The 23,799-nt window shown below is 37.3% G+C and overlaps 1 protein-coding gene across 3 annotated transcripts in view; it reads left to right on the forward strand.

The window, feature by feature from the left end:
• The window catches only part of LOC108233887 (seizure protein 6 homolog), a 115,679-nt gene extending 94,972 nt beyond the window's left edge, over nt 1-20,707 (forward strand). Inside the window, exons 9-18 of one of the 3 annotated variants that reach the window (XM_017412643.3) lie at nt 901-1,039; nt 13,164-13,360; nt 14,023-14,217; nt 16,458-16,649; nt 17,124-17,318; nt 17,511-17,549; nt 17,653-17,761; nt 17,857-17,953; nt 18,353-18,425; nt 18,545-20,707. In XM_017412643.3, the coding sequence (XP_017268132.1) occupies nt 901-1,039; nt 13,164-13,360; nt 14,023-14,217; nt 16,458-16,649; nt 17,124-17,318; nt 17,511-17,549; nt 17,653-17,761; nt 17,857-17,953; nt 18,353-18,379 (1,190 nt within the window). In that variant the 3' untranslated portion in view covers nt 18,380-18,425; nt 18,545-20,707. The other 2 variants (XM_017412642.3, XM_017412641.3) reach the window with 2 other exon arrangements.
• Nucleotides 20,708-23,799: the final 3,092 nt, after the last annotated feature.

Raw genomic sequence — 23,799 nt, forward strand, 5'->3', positions numbered from 1 at the left:
GTGTTTGTATGTAATGTATGAATATAATATACAAGTTTCACTTTTTAAATGGAATTACTGAAATCAATCTACTTTTTCATGATATTCTAATTTTATGACCAGCACCTGTAAGTATAATAGAGGTGTGATACTGACCAAAGAGTTTCTGTGGATCAATCCATGGGTGTACCTACCAACACCTCTGCCACCTCCCACTCTGATGTCACTACTCCTGTATTAGCAAAGCCAACATTGCTTTGTGCTTCTATCATCTGCCTATAGAAGTCCAAACCCCTACTTTTTGAGGTAAAAATGACAACATACATCTTCATCCCTTCTAACATGCCACGGATCAGTTCTTTCCCAATGGCTGTATATACCATGAGTCTTGCCTCCCCTTTGTTGTGTGCAGGTCACATGCACTGCTTGCTCACCACATAAGGGTAAAAAGTCAGATATACTTCTGATTTGCAAGCCACACAATAAGCAACTGAGGAGTACTTGTGTAGTACTTTTAAAGGCACATGAAATGTCCGTGCGTCACTTGTGCATCTCATTGTAATCACAAAGGCCCTACTTGTCATGTACTTGACTACACAAAAAGTACAGGTTTCGTATGTAGTATATGTGGTTTTTTTTGGCAAGACCTGTAGAATTTGCATGTGTAGGACCAAAAGTCTCGACAGCCAATCTGTGACCATCTATAGAACTAAACATGCAAGTAACAAGCAAGTCTTAAACATGGTCTACCCATAGGAGCACTTTTGGCAGGTCATGAGTGAGCCATTAAAGTTCATTAAATTGAGTCAAAAAGTAGTTCCTGTACCAACATATACTGATGTACAGCAGCATGAGCTTTGCTTTTCCTGTATCTCAAAATTTGTTACAGTTTGTTTCCTGTTGTTAACCCGTGTGTTCCAGCTGTGTGCAGTGGAGAGATCACTGACTCTGCCGGTGTGGTGCTGTCTCCTAATTGGCCCGAGGCCTACGACAAGGGCCAGGACTGCATCTGGGGTATCCATGTGGAAGAGGACAAAAGGATCATGCTTGACATCCAAGTGTAAGAGTCTATATCCAAGTCTAAGACTAGAAATCACATGGAGAAGTCGGGAAGTCAGCCAGTAGGTCAGCTTGAGTTGACAATGTTTAGCACTCCATCCCTATACGTAAATCCACTTGCTTCTTCTCATTTTATCTATGCTTCTTTAACTACAGACATACATCCACAAAGAAAAATGTTTCTAGCAGCAGCCGCTAATTAGATTTTTTTCCATGATATTTATTTATTTTTACATCCGCCTACATTAAGAATTCTGTACTGCTTCCAGCTTGCTCTCTGACCAGATTAGCCAGTAAGCCTCCCTGCTCTCACTTCCCTGGTGTCTGCCTTCGAGTTGGCTTTGAAATGAATATGCTCTGGCAGTGAACTACTCAGAGCCACTTATCCAGTCTACCCAACTGTAATTCAGCACACATGTACAGACGTCAAAAACAGACACATGTACACAGGTTCACCGGCACTCATCACTTTCTCTCAAATGTGTCCGATTCTACACCCACACACCCACACACCCAGACACCTGCATTCTCTCATTAGTTACTGGTCTTGTTTTTGCTAAAAAATCAATATAACTCCAGTTCTTAAAATCAACATCTTGTCCTAATATTAATACATTTTCTAAATATGGACCAGTATGCTGGTTTTGATGAGAAACTTGTCAAAGGTTAATCATTGGGAAACAACTGATAAACCTTTGCAGTTGTCTTTATTCAAGTTAGCCACCAGAGCTAAGTGACCATATCAAACACAAAAATGGTTATAACATAGTGAATTTTAGAAATATTGAGCTAAAATTTTGTGTGGTAGTAGCTGAGTCATCCTTAAATTATACTGTAAGAGCTAACTGATCACACAAGGTATGTTCTTAAAAATTTTGCCATTAATTATTGACATTAACTCAATCCAATTCAAGTTGACAGGCATCTGATTTTAGAAAACACAAAAATGGCTATAATTCAGTTCGTTTTACAGACATTTTGCTAAGATTTGTAGTGTACAACTTTGGCATTACCTGTTAGAGTCAACACTAATTGTCTGTTAGCAAAATATCTCATGAACCACTGAACAGGCCTTATTGAAACTCTCAGAAAGTAATCACTGGATGTACCTCTACATTAAGTTTTAAAGATAACTTATTCAAATTTGTTGCCACAGCTAATTAATCTTAGCCAACACAAAGCTAGCTATAACTTAGTCAGAGTTACAGATATTATGGTGAAATCTGATGGGTCTGTAGCTGAGTTTTAACCTCAACACATAATTTGAGCTCTAACAGATCTCCCAAGATCTTGCAATGTTGCATAAGACTGTGCATAATGTCATTCACAAGGTTTGACCAAAACAATGATAATACTGTCTCTTTTCATCATTAGATGATCTTCGTTTAAAACACTGACATAAAAGGTGGCAGGCGATATATGTTCCTTCAAGGAATGCTAGATTTTTGAGTGGATTTATCACTTTACCTAGAATAAGCAATTCAAGCAGTATCACCATGTCCATCCATTCTATAGTTAGCACAAAACCATACAGTTTAGGTGATTTGTGTTATCGCCTGGAGCACTTGCAGAGAGAGGTACTGAGAGGGTAAAATTAAACTAGAGGGAATACTGCCTGAGGTTTTGCCAAAGAGAGCTGGTGAAAAGACTCAAACGGCTGTTATTGTAAGAAACTGGTTACAGTGGTCATTTAGGCCCACACAGGCGTTTGCTTCCTCTACATTAAATATTTTACACATCCATGAATCTTTCCAGGACAGCCAGTTTAATTATGACATGAGGTCTGGAATCAGTGCGGACAGATTTCAATCCTCCGCAGTAATAGATCATCTATCAAACAAATCAAATCATCATCACTGTCATTACTGCAAATCTCTTGAGGACACGAGCATGTAGAGCTGTAGATATGATGAATCACCTCTGATTAGAAATACTTCATTGGTTCAAAGATTTATAAGTCAAACCCACTTCAGAACACACATTAATATATGCTCACAAGAAAGCTAATAAGCGTTTAGCTTGAAATTACTTTTATTTTGGCATTCAGCTTGTTCCAAATCAAAGTTTTGTTCACTTCAGGACTGACTAACAGCTATGTAAACACTTTGCAGAGACCCTAACAGCTTCAAAAACAGCTATTATCAAATTGTGACTGTTTTTGCAAGGGTATATATTTAATGAGGAAGTAACATGGTGTAAAGCACAGCTGAGTTTAGACTTAGTCACATTTATAGTGAGTGGGAGATTATTGAGTCACTGAAGTTCTGATTCAGCGTCGGCAGTTCAGTTTAATAATTCATTGGTTTATTCCTGTGTGCACTGAACACTTCATCAACAATTGCTGAAAAGCTGTGACATTCCAATCTGTACTGCAGTTTGTTTGGCGTCACTTCTCCCTGACAGAAATATAACAATCAGCTGGGCTTTATCAACATTTGTGAGTGTATTTTTATTGAAAACCTTTAACTAAAATCTCGTACAATTAAAGGCCTAGCTTTCCTAAAGGAATGCATCTCATCGCTGGCTTTCATGTCAGAGTCTCAGAGTAAGATCATCTTCTGCTAAGAAATGACAAGGTTTTAGCCATTTTGGTTGAATCTTGAAAATAACATTACACAAAATCTGTTAGCAAATGGAGCATGTATAGTGAATTACTCTCAGCTGCTAGCACATCAAATTCTAACTCAATATCTGTAAAATTGGCTGAGCTAAAGCTGATTTTGTGTTGGCTACAGTTTATGAGCTGTTGTGACCGTCTTGAATTGGAATAACTCCAAAAGTTAATCAGTTTTAGATGGACATCCAATGATTTATTTCTGGGAATTTCAGTCAAATTGGTGCACTGGCTGATGAGATACTTTGCTAACAGGGAAACCTGTTGAACCTAACAGTTAAATTAAAAGTTTTAAACACAGATCCTGTGTAATGAGTATACTTAAAGTATGTGCTGTGTATTTAACATAATATCTTTAAATTTGGCTATATACAAAGTAGGTACATAAATATATGTACCTACTTTTGTATTTCCAAAGTTCAGTTGGCTGTGGCAACCAGCTTGAAGTAGATTGACTTCCAAAGCTAACTAATAGCAGAGGTATATCCACTGATTAATTCTTGAAAGTTTCATTTACCGTATTTTCCTCACTATAGGGCACATTTGATTATAAGACGCACTGTCAATGAATGGTCCATTTTCAAATTTTTGTCATAAGGCGCATTAAGTGAAACAAAACAACTCCCTGTCTTTTCTGAGAATACTGCACCGATGTAAGCGTCAAGTATAAACGCCTACAACTCTTGCCCTGCGCAGAGCCCTGTGTGACTATAACTTAGCCTCAAAGCTCAGTTAAGCATTTGTAGTTTACCAAAGTCGTACTAAAATATTACGACTTCTTACATATATAAGGCGCACAGTCATTTTTTGAGAAAATTGAAGGCTTTTAAATGCGCATTATAGTCCGGAAAAGACGGAATATCTGTTTAATTCATGAGATATTTTGCTAACAGACAAAGTTGACTCCCAATAGTTGATGCCAAAGATCAAAAGCAAAACAAAACAAAGATCTAACACAATCAGTTTATGTCTAAAGTAAGAGTTAAGCTCAATATTTGTAAAAAGGGCTGAGTTTTAGCCCTTTTTGTGTTTTATAAGTTCAGATGGCTGTTGGCAGCCATATTAAAACAAGTTGGCTTCAAAGTTCACTCAACTGTAGATGCATATACAATAAACACTTGCTGAAAATTTCATTCAAATTCGCCCTATGGTTCATGAAATATTTCGCTAACATGATGGACAAACACATTCACAGAGACACAGGCCTGCCTTTTAACCTTTTGGTGCAAGGAAATAATCATTTTATTAACAGGAACCGAAAGGTTGGTGAAAATGTGGCGTGTTTTCTGCACATGCTCAGCTGTGTTTAATGTGTCATGGCAGCTTTGCACATCACTTTTCCCAAACTTTATCTCTGAGATATTAGCCGTCATTCTGGATGAGCTGCAGACTTTGGAATAATGGCATCAGAGGATCCCAGCAAAACGTGGTATCTGAATACCAGCCAGGGCTTTATGTGACTCTGCATCTCTTTCTGTTCTTTAGCTGGAGATTAAGACTCTGTGATTAATGCTCGATGTTGAAAGTATAGCAGTGCACCTTGGGAAAAAAAAAAGATCAGAGGGGATTTTTTTTTTTTCATGCAGAAGTAAACAAGGTTGATTCGAGGTAATCTGATTTCCATTCAGAGATCCCTGTTTTAATTGCACCACCCTAAAGTTTGTTTTAATCCGAACCACAGGAGTATGCTCACTGTAAATTAATAGTGCTGCGGCCGCCTTTAGTTTATCTCAAAGTTGGTCAGGCGTGGCTGTCTCGGGCAGCTGGAACAGCCCGCTGATCCCCGCAGACCCCGGCCATTACCTTTGTGTCTGGTCCGTTTAGCTCGGGAGAAGCATTCCTAAAGGCTCGGTCAACATGCAATTTGTGTCAAACGTGTGTTTGCGTGCAGAAAAGGCTCTTGTGGATAAGAGCTGTCTCATTATGAGGGTGGGAACACACTTTTCCCACATTAATGAGAATGTTTTCTGTGTTATCATTCATCACTGTGCCTGTGCTGGCAATTACAGAGGAGCAGTGTGCATAATGAGGACTGATTAATTAATTTAGGCCAAACAGGAGGGCTGGCTCTTTGCTAATTAGCATGGAGCGTGGCTCGAGCAAGAGCCAGGAACAAGAGGTTACAGCTGATATCCCCACCTGTGGAACAAATAGGGGAATGGTTCACATATGGATTAGCATTCGGAGTGTGGCCGTATATGTTTCACAGAGCAACACAATCACTGGTGTTTGTGTGTGTTTACTGACCAGTAACATAGATTGTTTACTTTGGGTTTCAAGAGCCCTCTGGCGGAGACGTGGTGAACTACAAGTCAGTTTATGTTGGGGTCTTGTACTGTAGGTCTCTAGATTTTATTTTAGACTTTTAGAAGAAATCAAAAGTCAGACATATATGTTAAGGAGCTGTAGATTGAAGCATTACACCGAAAGCAATTTCTATTCTGTTTGGGTAACTTGAGATTAACTGTGGCTTCTTTAAGCTTGTCAGGTGGTTGAAGGAGACAAATGCCTTGAGGCTTGATTTAAAAAACACACGCACACACACACCTGTCCTCCTTTCATCCCTTCTGCTGAAGTTAGCTGGGATGATTAGTATGCTGGGGAGTTTCCATAAATTCTCTCAGTTTTCTTTTTAATAGATTCTGAAATGTTAGAAACATGTTATAAAGGAATAAATTTCATTTTTGGTATCACTTTATAGTAAGGATTTAATAATGCTTTATAAATAGGTTATTTGTGAGTTTCTAAATGCAGTATAATTAGTATAAATAGTTTATTTTCTAGTTGCCCAACTTACTTTTCTTCCCTCATTATGTTAGTTGTTTCATAGATAGATAGATAGATAGATGGATGGATGGATGGATGGATGGATGGATGGATGGATGGATGGATGGATGGATGGATGGATAGATAGATAGATAGATAGATAGATGGATAGATGGATAGATAGATAGATAGATAGATAATTGTTATATTTTGTTATTTACATTTTATTTATTTATAATTTGTTATATTTACCTTCAATACATTTATCATCCAAATCAAATTTATTTAAAAATGTTTCTAGTTGCTAGTTCTGACCTGTAGGTAACTAAAGCTACACTTTAAGTGTTTTGGACACTCAGTGGTCACAAGGATTGACAGCCGGACCACAGGGTCCTGGTCTTCACTGATAAAAGGTTTGAGAAATAGTACAGACAAAGTGCTTGACTGAATGCTTGACTTGCTCGAGGTGTGGGAAAGGTTGTGCCTTCAGCCCTTGTAAAACCTAATTGTGATGCATGTGATCAGTGTGTGTGGGGTGTATGTGACCTGCAATGAATCAGTCTCAGTACAGGCTGCACTTGTGATGCAAGTGGTTAGGATGTGACAATAACTGCTGATGTGCGGGTGATGCAGTGGGTATAAAATGGAGGCCCGGAGCAACACATGTTATCTCTTTCAGCTGGTGAACATCGTACATATTATCTGGTAAAAATTATCAGTTTGAATGTTAGAAAAGGGCACCCAGAAAGAAGGGAGTAAAAGTAAAGTCTACTGCACCTCCAGAGAGGAACAGCCTGAAAATAATTTTGCCCCTTGCGTTGCATGTGGGTACAGGTTCTGTCTGTTGTGTATGCATTCTTTTTTTTTGCAAGACCCAGAGGAGGGGCAAAAAATCTCCAAAGGCCAGCCTGAGACCTTCTACTGGACTAAGCACACACAAAACACACACAAGTGATGAGCAAACTTCAAGCACAGACTGGCCAAACAACGGGTTATGAGTTAGTTTTTATGGAAAAATGTATTTAAAATGTACATAATGAAGCATACAAGTAATCAGTAAAAATGGAGAGTACATATACATGTTGGCTTACTATTTGTCAAGAAATGAGTTGGCCTTTTTTTAATCTAATGCACTGTAATGGCCTACTAAGGCTTTATTAAGTGTTAATAACTGCATTTTTAATTATTTATTGGTCATTCATAAGAGTACCCTTATTGTAATGTGGTACCATATTTTAAAACATATATTTACTTCAGGTTTTTAGTTTTACATCTGGATTTTTTCCTGTGTTTTTATCATCCTAACCAGTCTTTGCCTCTGGCTAGTTGCGGGTCATGACCTGCATCTAACATCTCTTGTCAGCTTTGAAATATTTTGATTCACTCTAAATTTTGAAAGAAAAAGCGAACGGACATATTGAATGGAATGAAAATAAATCCTAGCTCTTTTAATGATTTTGCTGCACGGGATTGGAAATGACTGCTTTTCGAGACTTGTAGTGGCAATTTTTACGAAGCAGCCAGGTGGGATGGCTTTTGGATGGTGTTATTACTGGGTTGCTACAGAGAAGAAAATTGTGCAATCGTTAGCCGTGTAACTGCTGAATGAAAGCTTTATGTGTCTGCCTGAAAGCTTTTTTTTTTTTTTTTTTTGTGGCGTTACCTCGGTTTAAGTACATTTGAAGCAGAAAGTTAAATGACTAGATTTGGTCAATTAAACTAAGTTTGGCTGCAAATTACTTAAAGTGAATGAAGGAAAACTTTTTGTGTTTGTGTGTGTAAAACGTGATAATGTGCAGGCACTGGAAGTAATCACATGTTATCAGTGCCAACTGGCAGACAAACATCCTTCCTTCAGGTGTAGCCTGAATGCAGAGGACCCTTTGGGAGGGGGATGATGAACAGCAGCGCAGTGAAAAGTCTTGATGACATAATCAGCAGGTGGAGGAGCACTTGAATAGGAGCGTAAAATACAGACAGATAAAGTCACAAACCAGCTTGGTGTACTGTTCTTTTCTGCCTCTCACAGATGGATGTCCCAAGTTTTACCGCTACCAAAGCAGGGTGAGACTGTCAGGTTGGTTGTGCAGACAGCTATTATCCTGCAGTCCATGAACGCACCACGCCTCAGAAAAAAGAAAGACAAAATAGATCACAATATAAATCACAGACTAGTAGCACCTTGTTTCTGAAATATGTCTGACTTTATTCTTCTGATTCCTTCTGAAGACATTTGGACTTTATGTGCATTTTGCTATCCAATGGGAGAATCTTTTCCAAAACTGTCCACAAGTAGATGGTCATAATCATCTTTGTCATTAGGATGTTAATTTACATTTCTTCTCTGTTATTTAATGAGTGGTTGACCTTTTGGGAGCCAATGGTTGATCTGGAAAGCTAGGGAAAAAAAGAAATTTAAAAATTAGTATTTCTTTAAGAAATGCATATCACCCACTGCCTTTCTTCCCAAAGTTTTGAACAAAGATCGTGTGTGATGCATTAGCACCCAGAGTATTTGATAAAGATGAAACCCAGCTACTAACACACCACGTTTTAGCACAATATCTTTAAAGGTGACAGAGTTGGAGCCATTTTTGGTGTATTTTAAGTTTGTTTAGCTGTGGCGGCTAGCGTTATTCAGGTTTACTCCAAAAGTTAGAGATGTACATCCAATGATTATTTGCTGAGAGTTTCATTAAAATCCATCCAGTGGTTCATTAAATATTTTGCTAACAGACATGGTTAACTCAAACAGTTAATGCCAAAGTCTTAAACACAGATCTAATGTGATCTGTTGATGCTTGAAATATGTGGTGGGGATGACTTTCAGCTACAACCACTCCAAGTCTTAGCTCAGCATCTGTATATTTGACTGAGCTGTAGCCATTTTTGTGTTTTTTTTTTAGGTTTGATTGGCTGCGGTGGCTATCTTGAATCAAGTTGACTTCAAAAGGGAATCAGTTGTAGATCCAGCCATTACTTTCTGTGCGTTTCATTAAAATCCATCCAGTGATTTATGAGATATTTTGCTAACAGACAAAAAAAGAAATACAGAATCAGGCCATTGCATTATTGCCTGCCTTTCATGGCAAAAGGTGATAAATAAAGGATAGAGAATCTTCAAACTCAACCAATTTGTGTTAGTACCCTCTTCTTAATCACATAGTTTGTGTAAATGTATAATTTCTAATAGCTGGTTTTGGTTCTCAGACACAGCCTTCTGAATTTATTCGAGTAGTCAGGCAGCTGAGAGTTTGGAGTTTTCCCAATGGTCGCTCCTCTTTAAAAATGTTTTGGCACTGCCATTTTTTGCATGATGAAGAGGTGCTGCAGTCTCAGAAAAAAAACACGCACTCTCCGTGTGGAAATGATGAAATGAAGTAGATGTTCAAACGTGCTGGTCTGATGCTAACAATGCTCCGTATCTTAACATGCAGCAGGTCCTTTAAGGGGCAGACAGCAGCATCCAGGACTGCCAACTCTCATCTGTGAGACTGATGCAATTGTGTCTACACTTTATGCAAAGTTTTTCACTGCAGATGCAACCAAAAAAAAAAGAAAAAGAAAAAGTAAGAAACAACCAAAACTGTGTGACTGAGTGTGGTCTGACAGGTCAGAGCATCAAAGCGCTGCCGCTTGTTGTTCAGGTCTCTTTGAAGGGAAATTAGAAAAATATAAATGTATTTTATTTCCACGCTGCTCAGAGAAATCTGTTACTCTTTCATCTTTTCCCTACTTGTAATCTATTCCATGCAGATTGCTGGTAATATCTTCCAAACAGATTTTGAAGATGACGATCCGTGCACTGAGAATAGCAGCTTCTTGTTTTTAAAGCGGGAATAGAAAATGTGTGAACCTTGATTCGGTGGCACGCTGGCGTTTATTCTGAAAGTTTCGCTGTCCTTAAACTGCTCCTGAAGAGTCACACTTCACAACATTTGCTGAGAACTGTTTCGGCTTCAACAGTTCTGCTCATTTATTTTATTTCTTTTTTCAAAGCTCGGGACAAAGGCCTGAAGGTTTGCTGGCTTTCGAAAGATTTACTGAGTTCTGTACATAGAGTTATATCAGTTACAATATGCATGTTTTCACCACTTTCCAGCACTTTAAAAATGTAAATTAGAAAACACAGTCTGTATTTCTGAGCAGATGCAGAATATAATGTGTATGTTTAAATGATCTTTTAGTGAAAGTCTCACTCATTTTCTTTACTTGTCATATGTCTTTAAAGGCCTGTACCTCTCTGTGGGCTACTAGAAAAGTCGCACTGCCAAAAAATAAATTCACATAAAAGGTAGAAAAGTTAGAAAAGTTTAAAATTAATTACCTTAAATTTCAGAAAAGCTGCACCGCCTAAAATGAAATGCTGTAATAAGACTTCATTTATATCCAGGTCTCAACTGCAGTACACCATTTGAGGACCCTTAATTTAGTGCAAATAATATGCAGCCTATCAACAATCCTGTTGTGGCCGCCAGCATTAGGTTAAAAGTATGTTTATAGCAGCTTTCCCCTTTTTATTGGAGGGAAATTACAATTTCTGTACATTTTTCATATTATTATTTTCCCTTTCCCATCCCCTGTGTGTGAGTAAATGTCAGACTTGACTGTCGCTCTATAAAGTGAGCAAGCACATACTGTATGTGGAAAAGGTTAATGTATTCTCAAGTTAACGACTTAAGGCAGAAAGGGTGTCAATTCTGTGAATTTGTATGCAGACATTAAAGTATGCTATAAACAAGAGCTATTGGTTTAGATTCCTTCTTATACATAATTTTATGTCCATTACTGAATTTATCTAATTCTCTTTTTTTTGCATTTTGCCATTTCTTTCTTAAAGTTATTGTAAAAGAAATTCATTCTTATGCCAAAATATGCCCAATTGTACATATTCATGAAGGAAATTGGAACTTGGAGTCTATGAATTATTTAGTGTTTACTTCACATCACTTCCATCCAATATAAATAGAAATATAATTTCTGCTGACATTGTCTTATATTATCAGCTTTTGCTTTCTTTAGAGCTACCACACACTTAAAGGGATAGTTTGCCCATTTTAAAATGAGGTTCTGTGGAAATGGTATGAGCAGTTAATATCTTATCTGTCGTAGATAGTTCCTTGAATGACCTCAGTTTGGAGAAATAGTTTAATTTCGACTGGTATGACAAGCTATCAGCCAGTTCGATTGGGGCCAAGACCAAAGTGGATTGCTGTAATCTTAAACCAATTTCAGTCTTAGGAGTTTCATAGTGGTTCATGCAAACACATTATTTCAGTTATTTACAAACAGTTCTTTTGGATATTCGCAAAACAAACAGAGACAGCAGCAGTTAGCTGTAACACCTCTGGTACATCCTGGAGTACATTCAGCAAGAATGTTTTAATGGTTCTGCCATAATAACTGTGTCATGCAAAATTGTTGGCGGATTTAAATAATAGCATTTGCATGAACCTTTATGAAACTTTGAAGATTGGACTGGTTTTAAGGTTACAAAATCTGCGTTAGTAGTGGGTCCACTATTGATGAATTAATAATGGGTTGTACACGCAGACACACTTCCAAAGAAGGTTTTGCCTCTTTAAAACAGCTCAGATGTACAAAATTTAAACTGATGGGGGTGTCTGGGCTAGCGGTTACTTCAGTCAGATCTGGAGAAATTGAATTTTCTGAAAAATAAGTCTTTGCTGTAGAAGCTGAAATGGAGGTTTTAAAGCCAAAAGAAACAGAATAGGTAAAAGGAACAAAACACTTGCTAAAAGTAAAATCAAGTACAATGCAAGCTAGTTGCAAAAAGTAGCTAAATGCTCTACAAAATCTAAACGTTGCAAAAAAAACTTTTTTGAACCAGCGAATTGACATATAGCAACAAATATGTACTATGGTTCTGCGTGAAGAACCATTTAATACAAGTATGGCAACATCTGCTGGGCAATCCTTAACATTGAACTGGCAAGGATCAATAGGTTTTATGGAACAGTAATGAACAGTTAAGTATTTTCAACATGACAACAGTAAAGGCTTTATGCGCATATTGTGATTTTTGGCTGTTTTTGTCCTTTCAAAAAGCGAGAAACAGACCAGTTCTCTTTATTTGTATGTGTGCCCCCCCACCGGCCAAAAAAAAAGTCTAAAATAAAAGATAAAAGTATAAAAGTCTAGCTCCACCACTACAAAAAGCCTAGCTAAAGCCTAAATGCAGTAAAAGGTTAGCTAGAACATACACGAAACAGAACAGTAGCTAAACCTAAAAGCAGTATAATAAGACAAATAGAGCAAGTATCCTGAAGCAGATTTCAAAGAAAAGAATGTTTTTGAAGAAACCGAGCAGATCTTAACGCATTACTACATGGAAAATAATTGGCAATACAATTAAATATTTATAACTATGAAAGTTACAACGACCAAAAGTCATAGCACCCATCTCCTTTATGAATTGAATGTTTTCATATATGAAGAACTAAAATAGCAAAAAATGCAAAAAGAACTGCAAAAAAAAAATGGAAAAATAAAACCAGGAAAACAATAGTGTGCATGCTGAGTCATTGTTCACACAATAAAACTTTACTCAGACCGTTCCAAGCTATCTATAAGAACAGAATTAATTGTTCATAATGTTTGTTCAGAACACCACGTTCAAAATACCTCTTTTGCTTTGAGGCTTCTCCACAAAATGCTCAACAGATTTACCTTAACAACATAGTTTGTTAGTTATTGGTGTATTCACAAACACCTCTTGTTTCAGGCTCAATCTGGGCAAGAATGACCAGCTGACGTTCTACGATGGCGACGACCTGACGGCCAACATCTTGGGACAGTACAGCGGCACTCGGCCCCACTTCAAGCTGTACACCTCCATGGCTGACGTGACCATCCAGTTCCAGTCAGATCCTGCCACCAACATCTACGGTTACAACAATGGATTTGTGGTTCATTTCTTTGGTAAGACTATAGCTGTTCTTTCTTTCTTTTTGTTTTTCTTTCAAAGATTATTAGATTTTTTTTTTCTTTCCTGTGTAGCGCTCATCAATATTAAACAAACAAGTAAAATCAATCCTTTATAAGAGAAAAGACAAAGATGCAACAATACCGAACGTTATCTGCAGAACAGAGCACGTTTTTCTTCTGCCTTTCTTTGCCTCTTCCTTCATTTTTCATACTGTGCGTGTGTCATGTTTTTTTTTTCTCACTTACCTCAGGTGAAACTAAATTAGGTAACAACAAACAAAGGAGCACAGAAATAAGATATACATCGACATCAGCTGGTTTTTGCCCACTGTTTTCTTGCTGCTGGCCATGTATGCAGCACTCAGGGAGGGCCCAGATTGACGGGTGCCAAACCACATGCTGTGCTCCTTCCAGCACACATCACAAGCCTCTATTTACATTTTCCTCTCCAACCGTGGCTGTTTAGAGCACAAAAAGACACACAAACACACACACAGGCACATTGATTCCCTGCAGAGGGTGTTGCATATTAATGCCCGGCTTTTCTTGAGGTTCTTAAACACACCTTTTTCATCATGCATCGTATGGAAATTACAGTTTTGTTTATTGTGCTCCTGTTTCTTAATTTCTCATTTGAAATGTCCAAATGCGAACAGAGGTGCCAAGGAACGACACTTGTCCAGAACTGCCAGAGATCCCCAACGGGTGGAAGAGCACGTCCCACCCTGACCTGATCCACGGCACCGTCGTCACGTACCAGTGCTACCCCGGGTTCGCACTGGTGGGCTCCGAGATCCTCATGTGCCAGTGGGACCTCACTTGGAGCGGTGATGTGCCAAAATGTGATGAAGGCGAGTGGAAGTCAACTAAAAGCTACTTCTTAGTTTGTTCATTTCTCAGTGACTTTACCAGTAACTTGGCATTCAGAGGTTAGGGTGGATTCGTGGGTTTGATCTCAGCTCTCAGTCAGAACAACTCAGTGTCAATAAAATAAATTTGGAGCAAAACCTAAGAGAACATAACTGTCAGCGTTTTCAAAGGCTATGGCAATTTGATTAAATGCAGAAGCTACAACCCTGCAGCTCAAATCCCCGAGCAAGCTCAGCAGTCAAGTTGAAGTGCAGATTTCAAACTGACCCAAGTTTAACAAGAAGGAAACTATGTGGAGCTTCAGGAGTTTTGTAAAATTGTTGAATTTCAATCACTTTTTTTTTCAAAAGAAAAAAAAGATTTTTATTAAAATGGTTGCCCTGTGCCTGCTTAACTAACTGTTCTCACCTCAGATTCGGTTGTAAAAAAGAAGTGAAAACTTCCATTGGGTTCATGAGTTCCTTTAGGATCACAAAGCTTTATTCCATATACTTTTTTTAAAATGGTTATTTGAGTTCAATTGAAGATTTTTGTTTTCCTTTTTTTATTCTTATCAATCATTTTTCCAGTTTTCTCCTCAGTTTTTTGGTCAAGATTCAAAAACTTCAGTTAAAATTTTGGATTTAAAAAAAATGCTTTACATGTTTTAGACGACTTAGACTAATGATAATTAAAGCATTTCAGCTCTAAATAGAATCTTTTCTAAGGGAAAGTATTGGACTGACTGGTTTTTGATTCACTGATGTGTTTTGTGTTGCATCTTCAGCTGTTTTGCCAACTTTTACAGGCCAGTTCATCAGGATCAACAATGAACTTATGCAAGTTAATCTTACCTTTCAAAAACCTGTTCACGGCTGTTCTTCTTACAAACTTACCAAACTGAATAATAATGAAAAGATCTACAAATAATCAAACTATTTTGATAATATATCAAATGACTTTCTGTAGAAAACTTAACCTTCAAAAGTTAAAGTTTTTTTTCTTTAATGTTTTTTTTCATAAATTCCATGTGTGTTGTGGATTTTCACAGCCAATTATAACAAGTCAAGTGAAAAATTAGCAACTGGTTAAATGATTAAAAAAGAAGAAAAAACGGAATTAAGCTGAAATGGTAAAACTTTAAAAACCCATAGCCAAACTGTATTTTTTAGTTGATGTTTTGAGGTTTGTAAAGTTCCTGGCAAGAGATTTAAAGACTAGTACTCCTACTACTACTACTACTACTACCACTACTACTACTACTACTACCAATAATAATAATAATAACAATTCTTGCGAAGCCCCACAGATGTCAAGAATGACGATGAGAGTTTAGGCATCAAGGAAAAATGTTATGAAAAATGTCGTGTATTTCAGCTTTAGGGGTTTGTACACAGCATTTGATAAAAATTAGCATAAGTGAGGCACTTTTTATGCTCAGATGCTGAGCAGCACCAAGCTGTTTTGTTTTATTGACCTTTAAAAGCTACATTTCTTTTAACAATAAGTTCTGTCAGTTTGATTTATTTATACCCATTTTCATGTTATCAGACAGCGGTTTGACCTGACAGGTGACATTTATTACGCTCTAATTTTTATGTTATATAAAATCATTTCCTCGTCTTTTCATTTTGAAATGAAGTTGTCATTTTGTGCCTGAGTCACTGTGAAATGTTGAATGAAAGGAAGAAATCAGAGAACATATGGCAAATCAAATGTTTGAAAAGGATTACAAACTAGACAATATAAAACGAATTAATAAACAAAACTGTTGACGGAGTTGCGAGTTTGCGTTTGACATCATTCATTAGTGCACTAAGTCAATCACTTCAAGCAGCAATATATGAATAAAATATAGAATAACATTTTATCTTCACTTAATTGCCATTCAAAGAAGAACCAGTGGGCCTTAAAGTGTGAGGAAGGTCAGGTTTCTGCATCAGATGGTGTACCATTCATTATAAATAAACTGTCAGACTGATAAAGTTTTAAAAGGATTCAGGTTAACCTTCACACTGTATTAGTAAATGAACACATCACAAAACTGATTAAATTGGCTCTTTTTTAAATTTCAGAATTGCTTTAATGTATGATGCGCATGCTAAACATTGTAAATACTGTGGTACTGTTTTGTGGGTGGGTGCCTCCATGACACTTTTTTTGTTGCTTTTTGACTGCCATCATCATTAGCTGTAAACAAATCTTTTTTTTTGTTCCCTTCCATTTTGTTTCATTCCACCAGTTCTGACATGTCGAGATCCTGGAAATGTGGAGCACAGTCGCAAAGTGATCACCGGCAGCCGCTTCGCCGTGGGCTTGACGGTCCAGTTCATCTGTAATAAAGGGTACGTCCTGTCTGGCTCCGGCATCCTCACCTGCTACAAGCGAGACTCCGCCGTGCCCAAATGGAGCGACAGGCTGCCTAAATGTGTCCGTAAGTCACATACAATATATTTCAACCATCTTGCATCCACGCTTAGTGAAGTGAAGTGAGATTTATTTATATAGCACTTCTCAGCAAGGCGATCCAAAGCGCTTTACAACAGAAACAAAAACAGAATCCAATACAGAATGAAACACAAAAGAAAAAATACAACAATCATGCATTCTAAATGAATCATGAATAATCTAAATGGAATATAGGATTATCTAAAAACCAGACATATCTAAGCATGAGCTGAGACAGTCAAAATAGTAGCTAAACTAAACAGATCTAAACATGACTAAATGTACAGAACTAAACTAAGTGTACAGGAAGCTAAAAACATGAGAAAGCTAAACTAAACAGGACCGAATTTCTAAATAGTACCAGAGGCCCGCTAGAAACGGTCGACGTAATAATTGCTAACTGAGATAGTGAACATGTGATCGACTGCTCTGTTCGTCTTTTGTTTTCTTTGCTCCTCAGCTGAAAAGTACGAGCCCTGCAGAAACCCCGGTGCAGCCTCCACCAGCATGCAGAGCACAGAAAAGGCCTTCTACCAAGCAGGAGAGACTTTAACGTTCTCCTGCCACGCTGGCTACGAATTGCAGGGAGGAGCCACCATCTACTGTGTCCCCGGACACCCGTCGCAGTGGAACAGCACCCCTCCTGCCTGCAGAGGTGAAACAAGGACTATTGGAATGAAAAAAAAAAAAGAGTAGCCTCAATGCCTGGAAACACAAGACAAGCTGAACAATATGTTATATTGATTGTGAAGCTGTTTGTGAGAGTAGGGACTGTTTACCTGACAGTAATATACAGCTATGAACTCTGCTTTTGTCTTTGACCAAATATTCAACTGTTTGTTGGCAGCATCTTCAGCGCAGCATGTGAATGAGCGAAGGCTTGACGGTGAGCCATGCAGCAGCTGATATTGATGTTTCTTTGTTTGTTGAAAATTGCACAGATGAAAAAAAAAATGTATGTTTACGCGTGTTTCTTTTTTCTCCATCAGTTGTTAATATGGATTATAGCATGGAGGGAACCAATATTACTCTTGCGGTTTTTATTCCAACTGCCATCATCCTGGTGGTGGTGTTGGGGATTTATGTCTACTTTGCAAAGTAAGAACTAAGACTAAACTCTAATCGCTTTCATTTGCAATTAAAAAAAAAAAACTTTACGAGACTTTCCCCGTTTCTCTTCCCTCCTTCCTCAGACTTCAAGGGAAGTCTATCCGCATGCCGACATCCTCGCCCCCGTACGACAACATGACAGAAGAGTCAGCGTTTGACAACCCCATCTACGAGAGCGGAGTAAGTACAGATGTCATGAGCATGCAAGACGTTGACTCACAGAACACCAGTGTGCTGTCGTGATCCTCTCCCATCTGGCTGTCATGCCCCCCACGTCATCTCATGTTGCACCAGCAGAGGGCGCCGTCCTCCTCATCCCCCCCATCTCCAAACTCATCATCGGCAAGAACAGCCTCTCTTGAATGAGATTTATTCTCATCAGGGGTAACAAAAAGGACATTTTATTTCACCCTCCCTTGAGGTCAGAGGTCATTTACATGTTGGATGCTTCATGCTTTATCTGAGAGTGAAATGTTGGACATATTGTTACCATTTCACTTTCCCTTTCTATGTTGTTCATCTAACCTTGACTTCTAGGTTAATAGTAAATATATCCACATATTTTTTCTGCTTCTTCAGCATTGGCAGACTCGTTGTAGATACTAAACCCTGTCAGTATTTCCACTTTGGCTTTACTGCAAAACAACTAAAGGTGAGATTTTTTTTTATTGATTCTTGGGAGCAAAACAGGCTCACTGTCTAATGATCCCTCAACATTGTTGTTTTGTTTTCTTTTTTGGGTATTTGGACACCTTTCCTGACATTCAACAGATCTTTCTTCTGATTATTAACTTTCTATTATTGACTGAGGGAAAAAAAAATCCTCATGATTAGATTTTTTTTTTTTTTACATGAAATAAAATAAGTTTGCAGAACTTTTTACCAGTTACCTAAAACTTTTACACAGTTATGTTATTTGTAATTTAAATACAAAATAAAGATTTAATGGTTTTAGTTAAAATGATCTTCCTTCTGTCATTATTAGCCCAATAAAAAATACAGTTTGGCATTTGTGTCACTTTCAAAGTGGACAGATTTTGTTAGCACTGTGTTTAGTCATATTTTTCTGCTGATAATGGTTATTATTTGTTTTCTGCAATGAATTAAATGCAATCATTTATATATTTATCAGAGTGTGTTCATTCATAACCAATAAAAATGATTAAGTGGTTTTCAATTAAAATTCTGCAAGGCCTGCCTAAGGAATTTTTTCTCTAGCTATATTTCGCTATCAATTATCTATCATTAAATCCTATTTTAGTGACAGCTATGTTTTTTTCCTTTTCCACCTTATTGTTTTTTCAAGCCATTACCTCTTCATGGGCAGGCAGGTTCTCTTTGCAGAGAGAAACCACGGGCCAGACGTAGGAATTACCGTAAATCCTGCTAAAGCTGCCCCACCATAAAACAAATTACTATAAATGCAAGCTGCGCCGTGTAAAATAAACTACCTGAAATTCTGTAAAAGCTGTGTTTCCTAAAATTAATTAATTGTATAAAAGCTTAAATGCCTAAAATAACTCAGTAGCAGCAGCTTCACTGTTATTTAAGTATTTATTTTTACATTTACATTGTTTAGTTAAACTAACAAAATGTGAAAATCTAATTTTAGTTTCTTTTAACTTTTTTGTATGTATTCAAAAGCAGCACGACAGAATGATCTGATTTGATCTTCTTGTTTCTGTGTGTTCAAGCCGAGTCCTGCAGTTTGTATTTACCTGTTTTACTTTAGTCAAACTGTGGCACCCTCTGGTATATTACCATTTGTTCTTGTAATTAATTGTCTGTCTGGTTTTCACAGGACAAATGAAAAAGACTAAGAGGTGTCCATTTAAAGACCTTAAAGCAAGAACTGTTCAAGTTTTGCCTTTTGGGACCCTCTCTGCACTGCTCATGTCTATCTCCAACATTTTTCTTTTCCAGTTTAATTTGGGTTTCATTTCCTCTTTCGTTCGTATTCCTGTAAATAAGTCTTTTTCCTTTTTCTTTTCTTTTTTTTTTGGCAGAGATCTGTGAATCTGTGTACCACCATGGTGATATTTTTATACAGAAAGTTGTTTATGACCATTGGTGACCATATGTTTTTGAGTACTTCTTGGTGGCCTAAACAAGTAAAATTTAGAAAGGACTGCAAGGGATTTTTAGAAGGATTTATTGATTGCTGAGATCACTTGATTAAATCCTCCATCATTCAACAGTCTTTGTAAACTTTGCCATTATTTCTTTGTCTTCTTTTTGTGCGTGTGTGTGTGTATGAGATATTGAGCTATTTGTAAATAAACTGCCTGTCTAATAAGAGTGCCTCACGACTGACTATAAACCTGAGAAAACCACATGTGAAGATGTTTGTAAAACCCAATCACTGATTCCATGATCAGTTTATATATTTCTTGACTTGCCGTAGCACTGCATCTTCAGTTTAGCTTTTTCCATCATCTGCTATATTTTCAAGATATTTATCGAAGGATTTCCCACCGGTTGATGTGTGGCTCCCACATCAAACACCTGAGGAGGATTTAGCACCTGGGACACATCAGTTTCGACTACAACTGTTCTGACTGCATATCAAACTGTAAATTTGCCTCAAAAGATATTGTTTCAGTCCAAGACACTGAAATGACACCAAATAAATTCACGGCTAGTCCAGCGCTTGTTCTGACACGTTGACACATGTTTTAGAGGCAAAAGTCCAAGAAAAGGTGTTACAAAAACAATTTGTGTCACACACTGTGCAAAATCAGAACATCTGAAATGTTTTTGCAGCCAAGCTGTGGTGCATCTGCTTGTGTTAGATTTGTATATGGGACTCATCTCCTTTGTACATTTTTACTTAGACAAAGTTTTCTTTTAGCATCACAGCTGCTGCAACCACACCCAGGAAATAAACTCCCCTTCATCCCCTGAATATTATAATAAAATAAACATTTGTTTTAACTGTTGTCACTGACTCATTAATGGGTGAAACATTCAAAAATAAATCTACTGCTCCTTGAAGTTGTTTGAATCATAACTGAAGCATGTATGTTTATGTTCCAGTGATACTTTTTTGAATTGTGGTTCAAGAAGTAGAGACAACTTTTCACCACAAGATGGCAGCATTGTAACATGTAGGACTTACAACAAGCAGTGAATTTTTCAAGCCTTTGCTAACATTAATTTTATTCCCCCAAACTCTGTAAATACCTACTATACTTATTTTATCCTGAATATGTCCACTCATAATTAATAAATGTCTCAAAACCATTTTTATTCATAAATATCAAACAGATACAACTAGAATACGGAAAGCAAGAGCAGCTTCTGCGTCATTCAGGTCAAGATAATTCCAGCAAGAACAATTGAAAGCAATATGACTTCTTTTTGACTCTTTGAAGATCAAGACAAAGTCATTTTGCCTTCAAATCAACTTGTTTGTATTTAAAAATTATTTTTAGACCACATTGTCCAAAAAAGTAAAATAAAATAGTTTCAATTGGAGACAAATTTAGACTGGGATAAATAGGAGGATCAAATTTCAGCCACACAAATCTGAATTTGTGTACATAATGGCAAGAGGTGTGGCTGTTTATTTCAACTAAACAAATAGTTTGCTCGAGACTATATAATAAAACCAAACTGAATAAATGTTGTTGTTTTTTTGAACTGTCCTGCTTGTTTCTTATCAGCTAAATGTTGTTTCACAAGACATTACTTAGTGTTTTTTTTGTCCCAATTTTTCAGCAGTTTTCTTCAAGTTCTCTTCAAGTTCAAATTTTGCATTTTAAGTGGCTTTGCGAAAGATGAGTTGCAAAATCAGCAGATGATCAAACAGTTTCAGATGATTTGATCTCTTATGAATGGATTCACTAAATATAATCCACCTATTTCTGTCCTGTCGAAATGTTCTTAGGCCTCTGCTTTTAATTAGCATTTTGGTGAATTATGTCTAATAAAGTGATTTGTTTTATATGAGGTGCATCCAGCCAGAGGGGTTTTATCACCATGTCAGGGGTTTTGTTTTCGAGCCTGTGTTTATGTGGGAGCCGGTTTATCTCAGTGGATCGTTCAGAAGCAGTCACCCATGATTTCAGCTGAGCTTTCACTCTGGTGTAGGGGACATGGAGCAGCTTGGGCCATTAAAATGCAAATTTCTCGTGCAGTGTGAGAAAGGGGACCTCGACTGGGAATCCAATCATATATTAACTTGTTTTTTTTTGTAATTTATTTGTTTACCACTGACAGAGTAGCTCAATGTACGCTGTCAAAGATTAGGAAAAGGAAAAGGAAAAAAAAACACAAACAGAAAATAAAGTGAATCATTGTTTCATGAATTTATTTTTACTACTGCAGTTCAGAAATCTTTGTTGTTTGTGTTAGAGAGTGGGGTGAGTGTGTGCATCCTTTGACTTCAAATTATTATTATTTTTTTGTTCTTGTTGAAAGGCTTAATACAATTTGATAACGTCAGGTAAAAACAACTTGAGCTTGTCATGGTCTGATTCTACAGCAGTAGGTCATCATTACACACTGTGGCACATCTTTTTACAATAATAACTACATGAAAATGTACTAACTGTTGTTATGCAGTTTCAACATTGTTTACAATGTGTAGAAGGGCATCTCAAATTTATCTTGTGGCTCACCAACAACGCTGACCGTGAGTAGTTTTGTGACCTTACAATACAAAACATAAGATATGATAGAACACAATATGATACATTATGGTACAATACAGTGCAATAAGATGCATTTCAACAGGACATGATATAATGTGACTCCACACAATCTGATAAGATAAGGTACAATTCAAATATGATAGCACACAGTATGATACATTAGGATCCATTACAATAGGATGTGACACAATAGGCTAAGTTACCATGTAATACAATAAGTTACAATAGAAAACAGTTTAATACAACAAGATACAATATAATATAAAATAATACAATATGATGAGATACAATACAATTACAATAGGCTACATTATGATAGAATACAATACAATAGGACATGATGCAATACAATACAATACCGTACAATAAAATAAGGTACAATACAATTATAGTAGGATACAATATGATATGATACAATAGGATAAAGCATAACACAATACAATACAATAAAAATGGTTGTTTGTCTCGTTTGTTTCTATGTGTCCCTGTGATGGGCTTGCGACCTGTCCAGGGTGTCCCCTGCCTCTTGCATGTGACTGCTGGAGATAGGCACCAGCTCCCCTGCCATGTTTTGGAGCCAGAGTCTTCAAACCAGAGAGATGGGTCTGAAGGCCACACCTGCACACAGTCATGGTGTCACATGACCTCAGTTTAAGGCATAAAATACTTAACATTTTAGAAACAATAGTATTTAAACATTTAACAGCAAGCTAGGAACTACAATCAACAAGAATCAACAAGGGTCAACACCTGAAAAGATTATCTGAGGTTTATTTTTAAATATTTGTTAACCAGGAAAATGTCCCCTTTGTTTACATTGACAAATAAGGGGGGGACTTGTTTTGTTACAGCTTCAACTTTCAAGTTCTGTTCTTGTGTCTAGTTTACAATATATACCAACTATGCTTTGAGCACAGAATACTCACACATATTCTGAAGGGAACATTTCTCCCAGTCACCTTCAAAGTACTATGAAATATCTGTATCTGACATCCTGTATGGGATTGTGCTTCCAGTACAACTTGATAAAATAGAAACTTTCTTTTTGATTGACACCACCTCTCTCAGTGTGTGTAAGAAATGCATTCCTTGCTGCAAGTGAGAGCAGACATTGTCAAGGTCGTTGTTCCAACTGAAGGGCCTTGATGGCGTAAATAAATATTTTACAAAAAATACACATTTCCTAACATTTGTGCCTCAGTCAGTGGAGTGACGACTCTTTGTGTGGGCTCCATTGTTTTCAAACAGCAGTTCCTAATTGTGCCAACAGGTGGCGACGTGGCACCAAATCAGCTTTTGCATCAAGAGCATCATGAAGAACCATCTCCAGCACTTAATGCTCCCACAGTGCACAAGTGGCAGGCTGCGGAT

Source organism: Kryptolebias marmoratus, linkage group LG13 (assembly GCF_001649575.2).
Source record: "Kryptolebias marmoratus isolate JLee-2015 linkage group LG13, ASM164957v2, whole genome shotgun sequence".
Lineage (NCBI taxonomy): Eukaryota > Metazoa > Chordata > Actinopteri > Cyprinodontiformes > Rivulidae > Kryptolebias > Kryptolebias marmoratus.